This window comes from Bactrocera tryoni, chromosome 1, assembly GCF_016617805.1.
Source record: "Bactrocera tryoni isolate S06 chromosome 1, CSIRO_BtryS06_freeze2, whole genome shotgun sequence".
Classification (NCBI taxonomy): Eukaryota; Metazoa; Arthropoda; class Insecta; order Diptera; family Tephritidae; genus Bactrocera; species Bactrocera tryoni.
In genome coordinates, this window is record NC_052499.1 from 15,009,288 (window position 1) to 15,029,623 (window position 20,336).

General features: G+C 30.0%; 3 protein-coding genes across 7 annotated transcripts; 1 reads left to right on the forward strand and 2 right to left on the reverse strand.

Annotated features, from left to right (window-relative positions):
* Positions 1-714: 714 nt before the first annotated feature.
* Positions 715-2,353, reverse strand: LOC120767656 (E3 ubiquitin-protein ligase RNF220). The gene is made up of 2 exons (XM_040093832.1): positions 1,922-2,353; positions 715-1,866 (listed from the first exon to the last, which is right to left on the reverse strand). Exons 1-2 carry the CDS (start codon positions 2,204-2,206, stop codon positions 994-996), a joined length of 1,158 nt encoding a protein of 385 aa, XP_039949766.1. The 5' UTR covers positions 2,207-2,353; the 3' UTR covers positions 715-993.
* A 321-nt stretch (positions 2,354-2,674) lies between these two features.
* LOC120767667 (transmembrane protein 47) lies at positions 2,675-8,064 on the forward strand. 5 transcript variants are annotated; one of them, XM_040093851.1, is made up of 7 exons: positions 2,675-3,314; positions 4,808-4,883; positions 4,942-5,128; positions 5,200-5,349; positions 5,632-5,694; positions 5,758-5,962; positions 6,043-8,064. In XM_040093851.1, the coding sequence occupies exons 1-6, from the start codon at positions 3,103-3,105 to the stop codon at positions 5,916-5,918; spliced, it is 849 nt and encodes a 282-aa protein (XP_039949785.1). In that variant the 5' UTR covers positions 2,675-3,102; the 3' UTR covers positions 5,919-5,962; positions 6,043-8,064. The 5 variants fall into 5 exon arrangements, with proteins under 5 accessions (XP_039949785.1, XP_039949777.1, XP_039949794.1 ...); XM_040093860.1 differs by adding an exon at positions 4,389-4,677 and having other exon boundaries at positions 2,681-2,890; positions 5,758-8,064; XM_040093868.1 differs by adding an exon at positions 4,389-4,677 and having other exon boundaries at positions 2,681-2,810; positions 5,758-8,064.
* A 6,001-nt stretch (positions 8,065-14,065) lies between these two features.
* LOC120776074 lies at positions 14,066-20,168 on the reverse strand. The gene is made up of 8 exons (XM_040106547.1): positions 19,719-20,168; positions 19,352-19,500; positions 17,469-17,870; positions 16,945-17,392; positions 16,755-16,874; positions 16,517-16,681; positions 16,308-16,416; positions 14,066-16,109 (listed from the first exon to the last, which is right to left on the reverse strand). The coding sequence occupies exons 1-8, from the start codon at positions 19,798-19,800 to the stop codon at positions 15,803-15,805; spliced, it is 1,782 nt and encodes a 593-aa protein (XP_039962481.1). The 5' UTR covers positions 19,801-20,168; the 3' UTR covers positions 14,066-15,802.
* Positions 20,169-20,336: the final 168 nt, after the last annotated feature.

Sequence of the window (20,336 nt, forward strand, 5' to 3'; positions counted from 1 at the left end):
AGAATAGACGGCGACTCAGAAACAGCTGAGAGAGATGTCAAAAGTGATTGGCGTTGATATTTTAAATTTCGTCGGCGGAATATAAACAAATGTAATGCATTTTACCGACTAGCATTATTATTTTCGTTGAGTATCGTTCAAATAACAATTGAAATTTGAAATTATATGGTATCACATTTTTAAATACAATTTTCAGTAACGAAAGACATTTATCGAAGCTTATCAACCTACGGGAAAACATTGTTATATTTGCTAACATATTTTGAAATTTTTAATGGTCATGATGATCATGACAAATTAACTTATCGAATATGAATTGCTTATAAAATAGTAATGAAATAAAATAAAAATATTTACATATTATACCGCCTTGAAATGTCTGCTGAAGTAAATATGCACCTGCGTACGAGTTGCACCATAGCGTAAATATTTACGAACGGAAGAAAAAGTCAAAAGCGACGAACGCAAAACAGAAAAAACATATTTCAATACATTTAAGCATGCATATTTTTGTTTTTACTGTATTCGCAAAATGCCGGCTTACAACAAGAATTGATATTTATCTTCCAAAATAACGAGGGGAGTTTCGAATGCTAAGTTGGAGCTCTTCTATGTACATATCCGTTTTTCTTTTATAAACTTATAAAAAAATTAAATATATGTATACATATATAAGATCTTACATCGACAGGAATAATAAAGGCAATAAACATATATGTTTGAATATTTTAGCTTCTGATAGCTAAATAATGTCTTGTATTTTTATTGTAACTGTGACACAGCTTTAGTTCTTATTATACTTAAATTAATTGCAATGTTTCATCAGTATTTCTTCTCCTTACTTACACTCAATACTAGAGAAAGTATAAAAATTTGCGGAATAATAATTGTAATGGTATATGTATCAAGTAATTAAACCAAATAATTCAGGAAAAAAATTAAGGTCGAAATGTTTATGCCTTAAAAGTTTATAGTGTTGTTACTTTTCCTCATTTACATATAAATTCGGCGTAAATCCTTTGGCGTCGTAATTAAATTGCATTGTGGGCAAAGTTTTCGTGCCCCCAACGAACGCAGCCAGCACTCCTCACAATGTACATGCCAGCATGCAACCGAAATAGCTGGATTTTTATAATCATCTAAACAAATTAGACATTTGAATTTATTTTGCGCTTGATTTTCGAAAAGTCGTAATTTCATTTTCAACGATTCAATTATCTGCGGGTAGTTTTGTTGTTCATTGTCAGGCAATTTATTTTTGATGGGGTTTTGATGTCCTGTGGATTCAACAACCTGTGGAATGCGTATCTCGGTATTTGTAGCTACCACAATATCTACGCTTGTGCGACGCTGTTCTTCCACACTATTGTGTAAAGCTGTTCCTTCAGAACAAGTTATTAGCCGTCGCATGTAGCTAGTTACATCACTATCGGCACTATTACCATTTTGCTCAGCTATTGGTGGTATAACATCAGCCTCTGCATATTGAGCCGGTCCATAAATTTGTGTATCATCTTCATCTACGTTTAAATCTTCTTCCTCTTCTTCGTCACCACCATGAGTGGAATTATGACTACCACTACTTCCAGTATTTGTAACAGTTTGACCTATACCAATTGCAGCATAACCACCTTGCAGCATGCTTGAAACACGTATTCGCTTTTGCCCGGCCCATTCATATTCTTCGTACTCTTCTCCATCGTCGTCTTCGTTGCTTGAACTGCCTCCATCACGACCATTGGTTGTCCCATTACTTCGACGTAAACATTGCTCAGCATGTTGTTGAATTTCCTCTAGTGGGAAACTTACATTACAAACAGGGCATTGATGATCGTTTGCAGGTGCTACTCGTTTACCAGTTCTTCGCTAAAGATGGAATTTTATTAAAATTTTAATATAAGCTTACAATAAATAAACAAACCCTTATACGTGAGTGACGATTTCGTTGAACTCGTTGAAATATTGTCCAAGGTTTACGTCGTTCTTCACTATTTGCTAATGTATTGCTGGCGCCTTGCTGTGACAGTTCGGCGCTTGTTTCTCTAGCCGCTTTCATTTGCAAATGTCTTAAACGCTCCATTTCCTGTTCGAAATGTGTCTTCACTTCCCAATGCTGCAATTTGCATTCACAAGTAGGACATTGCATGTACTCCTCACCAACTCCACCTGACCGCAATCGACTAACTGTTTCAGAAGTGGTCTCCATTTTTGTCTTGGTTGGTCAACAAACCTTATGAAATTTTTTTTCGATTTTTCATAAATATCTCGATTTTAATATCATTAAAACTTTGGTTTTAGAAACGTTTTTGATGCAAACAAAATGAAAAACAACCACACACATATGCACACGGCAGAAATGTTTGATTTGTTGACGTCTGCGATTGGAATAATTGACAGCTGTAGAGAACATAAATTTCCAACAGCGGCGAAATGAAATTGCCACATCAAATGTAAATAAATCATGTTATATATTCAGTTCAGAGTCAAGTCCAAAAAACTAAGAAATTATTATTGTGTGAAATTTAATTTAAATTTGTAGCTGAATTTTAAACGTTAAATCAAAGTACTTACATCAGCAATTATTTTCCAACCACTTTCTGCAAATGCAGCCCTTCATTTGATTTTTGCGGCGAATTCGAAGAAGAAACAGTCAAAAAAGCAAAGTGAAAATTTTTCTCGAAGAAAACGAAGGCTATTGTTTATGTGCGATCGCGAGAGTAAAAAAGCGTAAATTTTTTATAATTTAATTTTTATTTACATTTGCATTTCACTTGACAAATTGTTGGTCAACGTGTGGATACATTTAAAATGTAAGGAAGAAATTAATTTTTGTGAAGTGCAGAAACGACATTTAGCAGCAACGACTTGGAAGAGATTTGTCGCCATTTTGGTGTGTATGTGTGTGTAAACTAATATGTGTATCAAGGTAGGCAACGACAAAGTGGAAATCGAGCCTCAAAAGAAAAACCAATTTAAACAGAATTGGGCGCTTTCTGTGGGTGTTAAATATAAATAATTTTAAATCGCGAAATTTATCTAGTGTCAAGTGAACTGATGAAACTATTTTGAGTAGCTAAATATTAATTGAATACCGATTTGTGCATGCAAGCGAGGATGTATAGCAGAACCGAAAGTGGGGACAAGTTGGCTCAGCAACAGTCGCAGCTGAAACAACAACAACAACAATTAGTTTTCAGCAATAATGCAATTGCAAATATAAATATAAGTGGATTCAGTTCTTTCGACAGTGATTCTTTAGCCGACTGCTCAGAATTTGATACAGAATCGGTTACTATGGATTACTTTAAAGAAAGGTATTTTCAGAATCAAAGAAATTTTCGAATAAATCGCAATTTTCCATACCACAACACTTTTGGCTACTTGATATTACTGTGAACATCTAACTATTAATATGTATACATAAATGCCTAAAATTACAAGGCAATATATATGTGCTGAGTATATGCTTTCGTTATTTATATACATTTTGTTGTTCTCATCGGAATCTGCATTAACTTTTTCATTGTTTTGCTCTTATTTGCGAGGAGTTTGCATTTTTAATTTGGGGAAATGTTGTCCCACTTTCGTTACAAAAAATTTGTATTGCTACTTTTTCTTAAGTTTTCCTTGTTATTATTGCCAAAAACAAGCATGCATGGGGTTTCTTCTTGTTTAATTTCGATAAATTAAGTTATTTCGTAAAAATCATTCTATATAAATCAAAAATATTTATGAATCTATCCATGTACTCATATGCACATTAATATGATGTTGGAAATAGCTGTGGATCGTTTAGTAAGGTGTCGAAAACTTTGAAATATTAAATAATTTATATAGTTAAATTTGTAAGTTTTTTGGGTCGTTCAACAGTTATATTTAGGGCTTCATGTGTGGGAAAGTATGTAAATTCCTTCAAAACATCATGCAATGTCAATTTACCTTTGCATAAAAGCCAATTAATTCCTTTTTAAAGTAACTGTAGTTATTCAGCGAAATAATTTGACCGTAATTGTTAACATATGCCTATAAATTGATAGGTATAGTATATTTTTAAAATGACGTTTACATATGTATGTAGGTTAGAGCGTGTTGATTTAAAGGAAACAAAAAAACGTATCCGGGAAATTTTCTACCGTACCATAATGTACGTACATAGACATAATAGGTAGGGTTTTAAAAATTACTTTTTGGTGCATAAGTTTCTTTGTTTTTATGTTAGAACTATACAATTTTATTTGTGTGTGCTGAGACTATATTTATAGCATGATATGTCATACATGTATGTCCATATGTGTCGTCAAATTTAAATTTTATTTCCAATTTCCATCCTTACCTATACTAATAGAATGTATATGTTTTTAAATTTTTTCTTCCAATATAATTAATAGATTTTATGCCGCTTAAAAGCAATTTATATGCATTTAAAACCAAAATAAACATAAATCACAATACATTCTGACCAAAACCATTCGAGTGTACGAGCCGTTAATAAAAATAAGGTGCAGTTATTTGCATCATCATCAGATAAACTAATACAAGTTTTATTTCCCAGAAGTGGGTAAGCCAAAGTATCTCATGCGAACTTCCGTTGTATTATTGCGCTTGCGTTGTTATTGTTGTTAGAAGAGCGCACTAATTCCCTGCTACTAACAAATACGAAAATATTTATATTCAAAGGTACGTATTAATTTTTCATATACCCAGTGTTAGACATCTTGAATATTTTCCTTCTAAAAATACCGTTACATTTATTAAAATACATAGTATATTTTAAAAATAATTTCGCTTAACATTTTTCTACGTCCAGTTCACAACGCCCTTCACCAACAAAAATGGCACCAACAACAACTATAGAAACCATCACAATCACAAGACCTCTTAAGGTTTGTGTTAAATTATTATATTTTTTTAAAAAGTAACAATTTTCCTTTTCAATGTTAGGTTATTGCATTTATATGCGGTGTTATAGTTGTCATACTCATGATTATGGCATTGGCTTCCACGGATTGGTTAATGGCTGCGGGTTGGCGACAGGGTCTCTTCGTGCATTGTATTGAGGAAGACGTTGAATCACCGCTGCCATTTAATTTACATGATCCGCCTGGCTGTTATGCTAGTCGAGACGTCGGTAAGTTGCTTCTTTGTTCATTGTATTTGTAATTACATGATTTTTAAATAATATCTTTATTTAATTTTTAGCATACATTAAGGCTACAGCTGCTCTTTGCATAATAACATTGATCACAGACGTAATTGCCACCATACTCACTGGACTGGGTTTGAGAACGCAAAACCATAATGTGAAATACAAATTTTACAGAATTGCTGTGCTGGTGATGCTTTTATCATGTAAGTTTTGAATCCATTAAAAAAATTCGTTAATTTTGCAAATAGTGATTGGTTGAAACAATCAAAAACAATCCAATATCGCCGATACAAATGAGCATCTTCTTGATAAGAAAAGGATGTGTGCAAAACTTCAGATCGATATCTCTAAAGCTAACTGACTGGGACATTTACATATGTATATACATATTTTTTAGGGTCTTCGACGTTTTCTGCAGGGTGCTACATAATTAAAATATAGCAAATTTAATTGTAATATTATTTAAAATAATTTTATATTTTTAGTACTGGCTGTCTTGTCCGCACTTATAATATATCCAGTATGTTTTGCTGGAGAACTCAATTTGGGTAAATAATAATTTTTATTATTATATATTGTACATATGTATACAATACTACTTTCTTTTACAGCGAATCGGCCAATTTGGGAATTTGGTTGGGCCTACGGTGTTGGATGGGGTGCAGCTATCTTTCTATTCGGTGCCGTTGTGCTATTGCTTTGCGATAAAGAGTCGGAAGAGATCTATTATAAGGAGAGAAAAATTGTACATGATAACCAAATGCGCGCCTAGGCCAGGCCGCACGACCTGCCTGACGTCGTTCTTTAGATATTTAAGTAAATATGCGATTTCTACTGATATAATACTACTAACTACTACTATTACAAGAACAACAAAAACTATTAATTCAACACAGCATACAATAAGAGATGAACAAAAGCAAAAAACGAGAGCCAAACAATTATATAACACACAAAGAAATCAAAGAACTTAAAAAATAAATGTGTAAAACTGTCTGTCATCATTGCCGATAACCAAAATACTATATTTATAATGTGAACAAAGTGAAAAGTAGAAAAACAACTTGAAATGAAGTCAACACCAAATATTCAAAATAATTACCAACACACATACATACAAACAAAAACCACAACACTTTACTCATTCATCAACGGAAATTATGGGAACCTTTCGAGCTAAAACATGTAGATTTTTCAAATCTCAAGCTCAAAGCGAAATAAAGCATTGAATAAAGCAACACGAAGCCAGTCAAAGTTGCATCATATGTAAATATGTTGCTTATTTGGCCGCGTAATCTAAAAATACATATGTTCTAAAATGAAATATACACTACTTCTCCAGCATATTGACAGCAAAGGTGAAAACCCATAATCCAAAATACATAAACATACTCAAATACACACATATACACTTTTACTTTCATACAATTGTCATGTATTTGGGTGAAAGCATTTTATAAAACAATTTTAGCATACCTATCACAAAAAGCAAATATTCATGTATTCATGGTGATCGTATTTAACCATTTAGTATTGTATACGTATATACCTACAAACATATATCTACACATATTTACATATATATTCGACGTTCATTATACAAATACACGTATATATCCACACAATTTTCATTATTTTCATGTACATAAGCACATACACATATATCTACATATACCATATATGTAGATGTCCTTCCCTATGTAACTTTGCTGACAAAATCACTTAACCTAAAAGCCTAAACATTTCCTCAACAATTTTTTTATTTATTGTTTCAACAACAACATCGATGTGAACTCCGTAAAAAATAAAAAAAAAATGTATGTAACTTAATATGAATCGTACGATGTATGTAAGAAATTCAAACTAAATATAAGCGTAATAAATTTGTAGAAAACAAGCTAACCACATTAAAAAGACGAACTAAAACGCATTATTAAAAACAAAATCAAACATTTAAAATGCATATAAGCATAATGATCCTGAAAATTAATATAAAATCACGCTCATGAACCTACCAATTTGAAATCGACTCCACAGATAAATACGTGAACCGAACCATAAAGTTACAAGCAATGCGAATACATGCATACATACATACACTTTAACACAAAAACACCAACACTCATATATACATACCTACCATCATACATAAATGCATACCGAAGTATTATCAGGCAGCTATAGAAATTATGACAAACAAGGAAACTTGTTGTTTTTGGTTTTACAAACATATATAAAAGAAAAAACACACACGACAAGACTTTGCGTTAAAATAAAAGCAATATCATGCAGCTTCGTTCATTCATAGATATAATAGAGCAAAGTGTGTGCATACATGCGCCTTCCAACTAAAACTAGATATACTATACATACATACATCAATTGATTTCATGTACACATAATTTAACACTTGGTGTATGCCAAAAGGACTCATTACTAGCTTATATAGTTATGGATTTAATTTTAAAGTATTTCTTATTCGAAAAAAGCAAACATGTTTTTTCTGTACTACAATCCATACTCCTGCTGGTCATGACAGTTTTGAGTCCCTTGGCGACTGCTTAGGTGTTGGTCTGCCAATCAATCCGTGTTCAAAATGTACCTTAACGTTTTTTTGTACACACATTTGCATACTGATATATTTTATTAACGCTTTATTAAAACCGTCAATTTGTAGGTAGTTGCGTATATTTCGCCGCATTTTTACAAAAACTCGAAATGTTTATTTTTTTCTCAAAGTCTTCAAACAACCTCGTATAAGTCTCGAATTGATACTCGTATTTAATAATTGTGTTATTTGTTGCACAATATTTGCTCAAAAGTGTTTTCATATCTGTGGAAATTATATCGAACCTTATAACCCGATTTAGCAGTTTTATCCTCTCAAGCTGTAAATGGAAAAGCTCTAGAGCAATAACCATGAAAACGATTAAAAATATTAAACTTGTCTATGTATTCAAAGGCAAAACACATTGCTTTGTCAACAATCTGCATATACGTATGTGCATGTATACGTTCAGAAATTAATAATTTAAGCAGTTGAAATGCAAAAGAGAAATAAAAGCAAGCAGCGTATGTAAAATTCTATTGGCAGTATAAAATAGCGTTGAAAATTAAAATTGAAATGCACACACACCAATTGTATTACACGAAACACATATACTCAAGTACATAAATATATATTTAATTAATATTGTTTATTATGCTGTTCATATTATTTTGTTTCATAACTCGAATTTGTACAGTTTTTTCTGTAATTATTAAGCAAATACCTGTTGAATTGTTTTTGCCTACACATGGCCGCTACTATTGATACATATACATATATTATCTAAAAATTTGTCTGTTTACACAAATTTATGTTAAAAATAAACTTTTATGAAGCGAGAAAATATTTGAAGCAATGAACATGTTAAAAACCGTAAATTTGAAGAATAAAACTTTTTTTACCTTTTACATATATCTTGCAACGCTTCAGAAAGGCTTATATTTGTTCGACAGACAATTTACAAATATTTATTACTGTTATAACGTTAAATGCAAAGAAAACATATCAGCAAAAAAAAAAAACGCAAAATATTTAGACTACACTTACTGCTAATTTATTTGTATAATTTGTACAATTTACCTGATTAATTATTCTATATATATTTTTTAAGTATCTTCATCTTTACAAATGAAATGTCCTAACGCACTGACTAAAGACTTGTTACGAATGTTTATTTTTTGTAATATTTAAGTTAGATTTGCAGTGTTAATATTCATTTATTCAAATTCGAGGAGAAATTAGGTCCAAAATATGTAGTGCGGTCACTGAAGATTTGGGCAATCGGCACTAAAAATTTTGTACTGTTAAATAATTATTTATAAGCAGTATTTTCACAAAATTCAGCTTTGCTACAACAACAACAAATTTTTTACGTTTCTAAACATGCTCCAATGATAAAAGTTGTCCACAAATTGACGTTAGTATATTAAATATTGCAATTTTCGGGAATAAGAACCGTTAATACTAAATAAACATTATAATATCTACAACAGTCACTGGGCCATGTTATAAAATGTGTTTTGTTTTGATTATTTGATTTATACAATAGAAAGAGTATTTATTTATACTTTCTCATAATTGCATTCTTTAAAGTTATTTTGTACCACAGCAACAACGAATATTAACATTGCAAATTTCAAATATATAACCGTTATATTCCTATTCACTGGCCTATGACCCTAATTACATTACTATTTAAATATATTGTTTTTTTATTTAAAATATTTTGTTTGCCTGTAATATAAAGAAAGTTGAATAAAAAATAAAAAACTGTGTGATTTTTATTTCGAATATATTTTTAGTTTTATTTAAAAGTTAAGGAAATTATTATTAGTAATATTTACTTTTATAGATTTATAAAAATGCATGCTTAGCATTGAAAAAAGCACATTCATGATAATATGGTTTACCATTTTTTATTTGCAGGTACATATGTATAAGATATTTTTATTATATATTTTACACATACATACATTATATACATATACATATGTATATGTTTGTTATCGCTTAAAATATTTCATTTTAATTTAAAAATTTTTCGAAAGCATTATTTATATTTACTAAAGCAATAATATACTATTAATACTTGTACACATATACATACACACATACTTAAAAACATACATATATACATACATATCTATGAAAATGTAAAATTGTTTTGAAACCAACACTTAATGTCTGCCAATAAAGTTTATTACTGTCTATTAACTTGTACGCCAGCAAGCTGCTACTCCCACTTTAAATATGTTTTCCATATTAAAAAAAAAATATTCAATAATTGATGGTGAATAAGATAAACACACATATTATATTCTATTTGTACGATTAAAGATTTTCTTATAAAACTTTTTTGCGAAAATTCGTTATTCTCCATTCGAACTCAAACGCATAGGCAAAACTCTAAATGAACATTTAGTGAGAACATCATCAACAAAAACAAAAAAGACAACAAGAACAGCCACAACAACAGTGATCTAAAAGCAAATAAGTCAAAAAATTCATTAATTATGTAATTGAAATTAGCAAAAGACAAAAGAAAATAACAACACAATGCGAACAGATAACCAAAAACAACAACAGCAAACTAAAAAAATAACAAAACCAAACAAAATTGAACAAATCGTAGGCAGGAACGTGCGGTGGTAACTTAATTATAACTCTAATTATAATTAAAACTAGTATTATGTAGGTATACAAAAACTTAAAATAAAACAAAAACAAAATCGAATTAAAACTCAAATAATTTCAACTGAACTAAAAATATAACACTAATATAATGAAAAAGAAAAACGAAAAACGAAAACTAATTTTAAGTCCAAGTAATGTTTTAATTGCTAATATTAAACAATTAACTGATTAAAATTAAGAATTAAGCAGCAAAAATTAAAAATAATTTAAATACATTCAGCACAAGATCAACAAAATTGTGTATGCGCCGGTAGTGATAAAGAAAATAACAACGCTAAATTTTTAACAACCAGCCACATACCAATTGGTTTGTGCGCCGAAAAGTGTGCTTTGCATAATTAAAATTTTCTACTTAAAGGTTTGTTGTGGTGCAAATTTAGCGTTAGGGTGTGTCAACCGGTACTTAAATATCAAAAATATTTACAATTATGTACTGTTTGTTAAAACACAGACAAAATAAATAAAATTTCTAAAAAGTACATACATACATACAAAAATATGTTGTGTAACATATTCGTATCTACATATACATACATGAATGTGCTTAAATATTTAAAGAGCATACATAAGTTCTGATAATAAATATGTACATACAAAAGTATATACTATTATACCAAATTGCCTACATAAGGCAGTTGTGTGAAGAGTTGGTTCAATTTAGATTCTATACATATTTATATTTAATAATATTAATTTTATTTTATTTATTCTGATTAAAATTTCTTGCAAATTTTTCGAAAATTGAATGAGAAGTTTGGTAAAAGTGTAAACACCATATTTTTGGTATTAATTTTGACTAAGTTATTCAGCAGATTAGTGATTAGATAAAAGCGTATAAAAGAGATTTATCGACGTTTCATTCCAAAAAGAGTTTGACCACTCTTGGAACAGTTTCTAAGAATTTCTCTTTTGATTGTCTAAAGTGTTTTCAAAATCCGGAGAAAGAAATTCATACACTCAATATGAAATTAAAGTCAAATACTGTGTAGCGATGTTTTTTCTTCAAAAAATAGTTTTCTTTGAAAATAATCATAATTTATTTGAAATTAATCTTTCGTGCAACAACACAAAGCAGCAACGGTATAATATGATATTACAACTGCTCTAATAAATGTATACACATACATATGTATATACATACATACATATGTATATGATATCAGCAACAACAACAATTAACACTGCTAGTGATTTTTTAAACTAATAAATGGAAAATGTAAGAAAAAAGATGAGTAAGAAAATAAGATTTTAAAAAAGTTGTAACTATTAAGAAACAAAATGTTGAAATGAATTAAGAAAGTAAAATCAACTTGAATTAATATGACACTTAAAGGTTAATTGGTTTAATTCTACATTATTATGTATTTAAATGATTATGTTTAACTAAAACAATTATGAATTGATACTTTTGATAGAATGTATATTATAATACTATTATTTTTATTTTCAAACTTGACGCGTTAGAATCGAAAATTTTTTTATTAATAAATATATATAACAGTAACAACTCTAAAACTAAAGTACTTTGCTAATTTATCTAAATTTTTTCCTATAAAGAAGATACAATTTTTCTGCGTTTAAAATTTAATGATTTATTTTAAATAAAATATAATTTTTGCTAACTTTGCTAATTTCTTTAACTTTTTTCTAATAAAACAAGATAAAATTTTTTGCGGTTAAAATTTAATGATTTATTTCAAATAAAATACTATTTTTCTTTTAATTGTCCTTTTAAACATTTTCTAAAATCGCTCATTTTAGAATTTATTCAATTCAATGTTTGTAAATAATTTTAATAATCATAAATGTATTGGAATATATATTTTTATGCTTATGTATTCATAATCGCGAATAACTACATAATTTGTATGTATAAGTTTTTGTATTTTCGGTAAAAACTCCGCAAAAAGGCATAACATACATACAAACATTTATATTTGTATACAATCGTTACTAAATTCTAACTGAAATAGTGTTTACAAATCCCTCCAATTTTTTTAACAATCCACAAAGAAACTCAAATGAATATTAAAATTTGTAGTATTGTTTAAAAACAAACCGAATGTGTTTTCCAAGCAAAAGCTACTGTAAAAAGCTAGTTCCAACAACCAACTCCACACAGATCTCCACTTTTTCGAAGTAACAACAAATAAAATTATGATAAAATTCGGTAAATTTGTAGTTAAAAGCAAACATATGTACGTACACATATATCTAGCCATAACTTCGTATACTTGCATACATCAGCACATACAAATTCATGTTGTTATTTGTGTTTGTATGTGTATATATTTAGAAAAACATTTTAGCAAAAAAAAAACAAAAACATTTTTAATTGTTACATACCGAAAAGCTACTCATTTAAAGTCACGTACATACCATATATACATACTATATAAAAAATGTGAACATTTATATCACAGCCTAACGCAAAAGAAGGGCGAAACGTGTTTGATTTACCCAATGAATTTTATCACACAAGTATTGTACGTCTTTATCTAGCGAATACTTATACTAATGCACAGGTGTAAACTGTTCGGAGATGTATGACATACGATGCATACATACTTACATACATATATACAGAAAATATTCTTTCATCCAATGCAGATCAAATGGAAACTACAAATATACATACATACATATATGTAATAATAAATACAAGTGAATAAAGTACAGCAATTATATACACACATACTATAACAAACGAAGAGCTGTTTCATTTGATAGCTATCATATAATAAAATCAAATATGTATATAAAAGTCAAATTGAAATTCCATACGTTGTCTTGGCTGGGCGCAGCCGCAGATGCTAGGTCTCTGGAAAGAGAGAGGGAGAAAGAGGATGCTTTAAATTTGAATGTTGGCAAAAACGCTGTTATATATTTCCTGGTTTGGTCAAATTGTTTCTCTGATTACTTACACTTACTTATTACACGAAGCCGAATGGATAAGCTTGTACTATATTTGATTCCAAATAAATGCGGTAAGTTCCATCTTAGACCATCGCTGGTGGCAGCAAGCGTAGATCTAATCTTAAAATCGTTACTATAAGTTATGAAATGCTATTAAATGATCATAAAAACTTACCGGTCAATACATAAATATCTTTTTATACCCCTATATGCTATATGAAATGCACCTGTGAAGTGTATTATAGCTTCAATGCGGCTTAAGTCAAAGTTTTTTCTTGTTATAGCCAAGACAGAGTATATTAAATTTGTCGAGAAATTTGTAATACCCAGAAAGAAAAGTCGAAGATCCTGTAATATATGTATTATGATCGACATGACCAACTGAGTCGATTTAGCCTGTCCGTATATATGAGAACTAGTCCGTCAGTTTTTGAGATATCGAAATTTTGCACACATCCTTTTCTCCTCAAGATTGTTGCTTATTTGTCGGAACCGCCAATATCGTATTGTTGCTTATTTGCAATTTGACGAGATATCTTCATGAAATTTCGCATGTTTTGTTTCTTAAGGCAACTGTGTACTCAAAAGCATACAGCTTGTATGTCAACAGATCGATCAAAATCAAGTTCTTGTAAGTAATATTTAGTATTCGTGAAGGGTATATATAATAGTTTCGGTGCAGCTGAAATTGAAGTTCTTTCATTGTTTTTTATTTATTTATTAAATGCTTACCCATAAATCGAACTGAAGTAGGAAAATATTTTTTATTTTTATTTTAATATTTAAAAAGCATTTATTGAATGCTTGTATAATGGATATTTTATTTACAATTGTAACCATTTGTGTATGCGTATGTATACATATGTGTGCATATACATACATACTATGTATATATGCGTGCTGAGCTCATGAATTTCATAGAAGTACTAAAGATGTACATATGTATGTATGTTTTAATTTCTATAATTGCACGAATAGTAGAAATGATTTCGAGAGTTCTTGGGTTCTCCTTTCTTTTGTATTAAGACGTAATTTCAGAAACTTTTAAATAATTTAATACTATCGTTTTACTTATATTCAACAATTCGTATTTATGATTTATATATAGGTGCAGACATGTTAAAGTAGCTTAATTCGACTTAAACTAAATAGTTACTCGTTTTCTAGTGGGAATCTGGAAATACATATGCTTTATCTTTTAATAATGTTTTAATGCAATATAAAGCTTCCGGTTTTAAGTTATAGTTAAGGTTAAAATACCATGTTGTGATGCGATTAGTTGGCTTAAAAACTCAAATTGCGCACATTAAGTCGGCTCAAACTATTTTAACATATTGCAATAGATACATATACATATGTATAATATGCCTTTTCCTCATACATAACATGAAATCATAATCGTTTATTGTAGCAAAAAAGTGGATAGCCCAAAGTTGCAAAAATATTTAGAATTTTTGAAATATTTTCTATAGTTAATAGTCGTGTTTCAGTATACAATGTAAATTTGTATTTCTTCGTAATGTATTTGTGTGTCGAGCACTGCATAAAATATTTTATAAAGTATATTTCAATAAATTTTTTTCATCAATTATCACAATCAAATATACCACAATAGCGAATGTGTTTAATAAATTCAGTAAAAAATATGCGGAGTAGAAATATTGTAAAGTATACTGACATATTTTCAGCGAGTAACCTTTTCTTTAAGCCATCATTGCACATCAGTTAAAGAACAAAGGTTGTAAGCTTCATATATGTACATATGTATTTGTATGCTTTCAACGAGTTGCAGTTTTAGTTGTAGACATCGTCATATTTCATTTCTGCATATGCTTCTAATTACCTATTTATGTATAACACCTATATCGCTTGCCTGCTAAGAATGTTACAGTCTTACACCAAGAGGAATCCCCATAAAAAAGTAATAATTGCCAAATTTTTTGCACGACTATTTTGGTATTAAATTTTCTCATTACAAATTTTACACATATTGGACTTAATACGATTTGGCAAATATGGGAATTGAAATTTTTCTCCTTTCTAATTTTCTTAACAATTTTTATTATGTATACTTTTTGATGAGTGTGTAGCGTTATATGCTTGTAGTTTCGTAATATAATAACAAAATGCATGCACAATTTTGATATAGTTAGTTGCATGCGTTCAATAAACAGTACATGAATTCATATATACAAAATTAAATATACGGGTGAATACAAAAAATATACCCTAAGCACAAAACAAAAAAGAAAAAAATAAATAAAAAGCAATACATGTTGTAACTAAACCAATTCAAAAACAAAAAAAATACTTTGAAATACACAAATACCATTGTGTATTTACAGCTCGTTATAAATACGTAATCACAAATTAGAAATGAAGATTCAAACGACTTTGAACTGACTTTCTGTGCATATTCAAAACGTAAAAATAAAAAACAAAAACGCTTTTCAAAATTTGTATAAATTCTAAAATCTAATTTCTACGATCTTCGAAACTTAAGTCAATGCATTATATCTGAGATTGCTATCTATAGTAGTATTGCCACTTCCAGCGCTAGTTGTTGCATTATTTTCATTTTCCTCGGCAGCAACGTTGGGCCTTTGCTCACTGTTATCAAAGGCGCCACCAATGCGACCACTGTGGTCAAACTCCGGCTCCATGTCCGAATTGAATTCGGAGTAGCGTCGTTGCCTAGGCCACACTTCACGTATGCTTTCGATAAGACGTTGCTGAAATGTTTTATACTCCATATCAACAGATTGTGTCTCGCCAAAATTGAAATCGGCCACTTCCACTGTGAAACTGTCGATAAAAATGTATAGAAATTAATAATGATTAAATGGAAAAATATTGCAGTTGGCTACCAAATGTGTTGAAATATAGGAAATGTGCATGTATTTGATTAAATAAATAATTTATACACTAGTGCGAAACTGAACCTTAACATTAATCGTCCTTTCCATTAATTTCGCAATAAAAACAAATTGAATGTGTACTCACCGATTTCGCGATTGCAAATAATAAGAGACACCGAAAACGATTAGAATTACAGCGATTAAAGTGAATGACACCGGCACCACCACAACAGACAATTGCGATTGCACTTTTGCTAAAAAAAATATAAAGAAAGATTTCATATTTACATAAACATTTATATATTTTTATATTAATATTATCAGCTAGATTATAAGCAAGCGGTTATCATGTACCTTCGTATATATTAATTGTGACCTGATTCAGCTTCTCAGACACATCATTGCGTATGAAAAACAAAACTGTTTTGCTCTCGTAGAAAAAGCGCGTGTAATTGTATTCGCATTTCTCGAGTGGGAAATAGTAACGGCAAGTCTCGTTGCCGGTGGCATTATATGGAGCTATACCAAATAAAAAAGGAAATATCAGTTTTATTTCAATGCTAAAGCCACATTCCATGACACTTTTACTTACCGTTGAAGACCTGAATACACATCTCCAGTGAAGGTGAGCCTTTGCAATTCACTTGTAGGCGCATCATATCACCGCGTTGTAACCAATTTTGTCCGTTAGCCTTGAAGTCCGAAACGGGAGCTATTGAATTAAAATAAAAGTATTTATTAGGTTGTTAAAAAAATAAGATAATAATATTGTAAAAGCACACCTTTTGATTCCACGTAATGTTTAAACAGGCCGGTTAGATTTTTGGGACCATGTCCAATTAATTGCCCAGTGACACAATTGTAGGGTGGTTCGCCATCCATCAGCAGTGGCGACATAAGTATGGGTAAATCGACTTTTTTGGATGCTGCTTTTGTTGTAGTGTTCAAAGTAACGGCATCGTGTGTCTGATCAGTCACAGTAGTGTTGACAGTCAATGTTTGCTGCGCAGGTAGTGACGTTGATGGTATCGGTGCAGCTGCACCACGACGTCGCCTTTGTCTTGGCGCCAGAGTAGTGGGATTTACTGTTGGAGTTTTTGTTGTTGTATCATTGTTCGGTTTATGGGTGGTGGTGGTTGTTGCAGGCGTGGTTGTAGGCATTGGTGTTGTTGTTGTTGTTGTCGTTGTTGTAGTTATAGGTTCAGGTGGTTTCTCGAAACTTGCCACGACCTATTAAAATAAAAGTGGGACAAACAAAAACAACTTTAAATACAATTCAAAGCCGTATCTACAATAATACACTTACCAAAGCTTCAATTTTATAATATTGATCAGGTTCAGTATACTGCGCTACGTAACTAAGTCCATTGATAACACCAATGTATGTACAATTTCTGAACCAATAAGTGTGTACTTCGTAGGCTTTGTCCGCGATTAACTTGGCATCGTTTGGCCGCAACTGTATTGTGTGATTGACCGGCTTTGCGGTAGAAATAAAATTTTTTCTTGGTTTGGTATCGTTTTGCAGCAGCAGCATATCACCGCCGAGGGAGTCATCCAATTTGAAATCAATGTGATTCGTTGCTATATTTATCCACAATATATAATTCTTATCGACTTTTAATGTGACACGATAATCACCAGGTTTGCTTGTATTCATCGGATATGTTACGGACCAATTGCTGTAGGGATATTTGGTATTGATTTTCTATAAATTTGAAGAAGAAGAAACATATTACGAGAAATTCAAAAACAAAATTATATTGTTTTTAATAGAAAAAATATGAAAATATCCCTTTTTAGAGATGAAAAATCCTTATTTGCTTATAACATTGTATGTTCCCCAAAAAAATATATATGTATATATATGGTACATACATATGTATTTGATAAATACATATATACATGTACATACATATGTATACATATATAATATGTCCATATGTATGCAAGTGTTTAAAATATGTATGTATAACCTTTTATTTTTGCTTGCAATAAAGTAAAATTGATTATAGAGTCAACAATTCAAAAATTTCTGTTTACCCTAGGTCTACAAAGGCCATTCAAGCTGCTTAAAAATTAATAACTACATATTTAAATAATGAATTAAAAAAATGTTCACTGTATGAATGAATGAATTGTGTGCATGCACACATGTAATGCTTATAAAAGGTTTTATAAATTAACCTACACGGAATTCATGATAAAGAATATTACATATGTACATACTTTATAAATATATACAATGCATTATTATTGAATTAATAGTCATTGAATTTGCATAAAAATAGAAAAAAATGGCAATGTGGTTGAGAAGCAAATAAATTAAATTAATAAAAACCATAAATAAGTCAGTTAGAATGTCAATTGAATTGCAAAATGCATTACAAAAGTATATTTGTATGGAAACCCCATTTTTTGCCGTTATTTCTTCTGGAAACATATGTGCAAATAGTATTTTTATCTTTTATTTCGAAATTATTTGCAAATTATATCCATGCAAACATACATACATATATTCCATATAATTTTATTGCGTTATTGAATTTCGAAATGTTATTACAGAAGTTAAGACAGCTGAATAAACTGAAGTTTGCTTAAATACGTCATTCCATATCAAAATGCATTTAATTTTTTTTATAGCAAATATCGGCTTATAAATTGTTCGTCAGAAGAGTGGAATCTTAAAGATGGTATGAATCTTTTAGGTGCATAAATTCATAGGTATACATACATATACAAGTAATAAACCAATTTTATAAATTAGTGAAGAAAAGTAAATTTTTTTAATATTTATATACGTAATTCTTCTTATTTAACTAATTGTATTAAATGGTAGTCATTATTTCTTTGTATTATAAAAATAGCAAATACATACATAAGTACTAAAACCGCAAAATTCGAATTAAAAATGCTCCTTCCAAGAGAAGATAAAAATTCTACACTTTTCTCAATATTATTAACAAATACACATATAGAAGTATATACCTGTTCTAGTATATAAAAATATAATAAATGAAGAAAAAATCAAAACAAAGCAGTACTTGGCAGCATTAGTCATACCAAAACAGTTGAGAGACGACATTTTTTTCTGTAGATAGTTAGTATTCAATAATAATAACTTTTTGCTTCTTCTCGTCATCTATAAAGTTGGGAAAGTTTGTTTGCATATGTTGAGTTTATGCTTACCACATTATTAGCAGCTGGTGTATTATCCTCCCAGTTGAACATGTAATCTCCCGTACTCGCGACTTGACCATCATCGTAAAGCACAGCACTGAAATTTACAGTGCCACCAATTACTGACGATCCTGTGCTTTTTATTTCAACATAATCAGCTTTTATAGAAGAAAAAAGTAATTATAACACTTGTTTTTATATGTAATATTGCAATGTAATATTTAGTGGGCGGAAATCGATTCATATGCAATAATTGTTGTTGTGTTAAACAAATTCCTAGTGCATTTAATGGGAGATCATATTGTAATGTAATGTTGTCTCTAATGACAAAAAGAAATGGGCCACATAGGATGCTGGGAAACTCCAAGTTTATTACCTGTCACCAATGTGCTTAATACGAATGCCATTAGCAGTACAAGGTGAATGCACTGTTTCTGGCTCGGCATTTCCGTTCTCATTTTGAAACTTTCTTTATTATTGAATAAAAATATACTATATAACTTTGCTATGTGAATAGGATATTATTATTATTTATTTTCACATTTATTACGTATATTCCACTGTCTCTAACGCCAGCGCTAGTGACAATCACTTTTTTATTAATCACACAAGATTTCCTTATTTCACTTGTCACTCTCCTTTAGAGCAGTTCACATATGGTTTTGCTGATAATACAGCCACTCCACTGAAGTTTAAAGCAGCTTTTCACTTAATGAATTAAAGAAGTCGTTAATATGCATTTAATAGAGGTAATTTTTTCCAAAAACGATTTTCACTCCAACTGCGTATCAATTGTACATTTTTGATCGTTGAAAGAAAACAGAATGTAAAATATGCGTCAATGATACCAGACCATAGAGATGTGTGGAGTTACCACGCAAAAATGTAGAAATAGATTAAAGTTCAATTTCATACAATTTTTATAACAATTTAATTGATTTCACTTTGTTGTAACTTTTTTAAATTATATCTTGGGTTTCAATATTTTTCAATT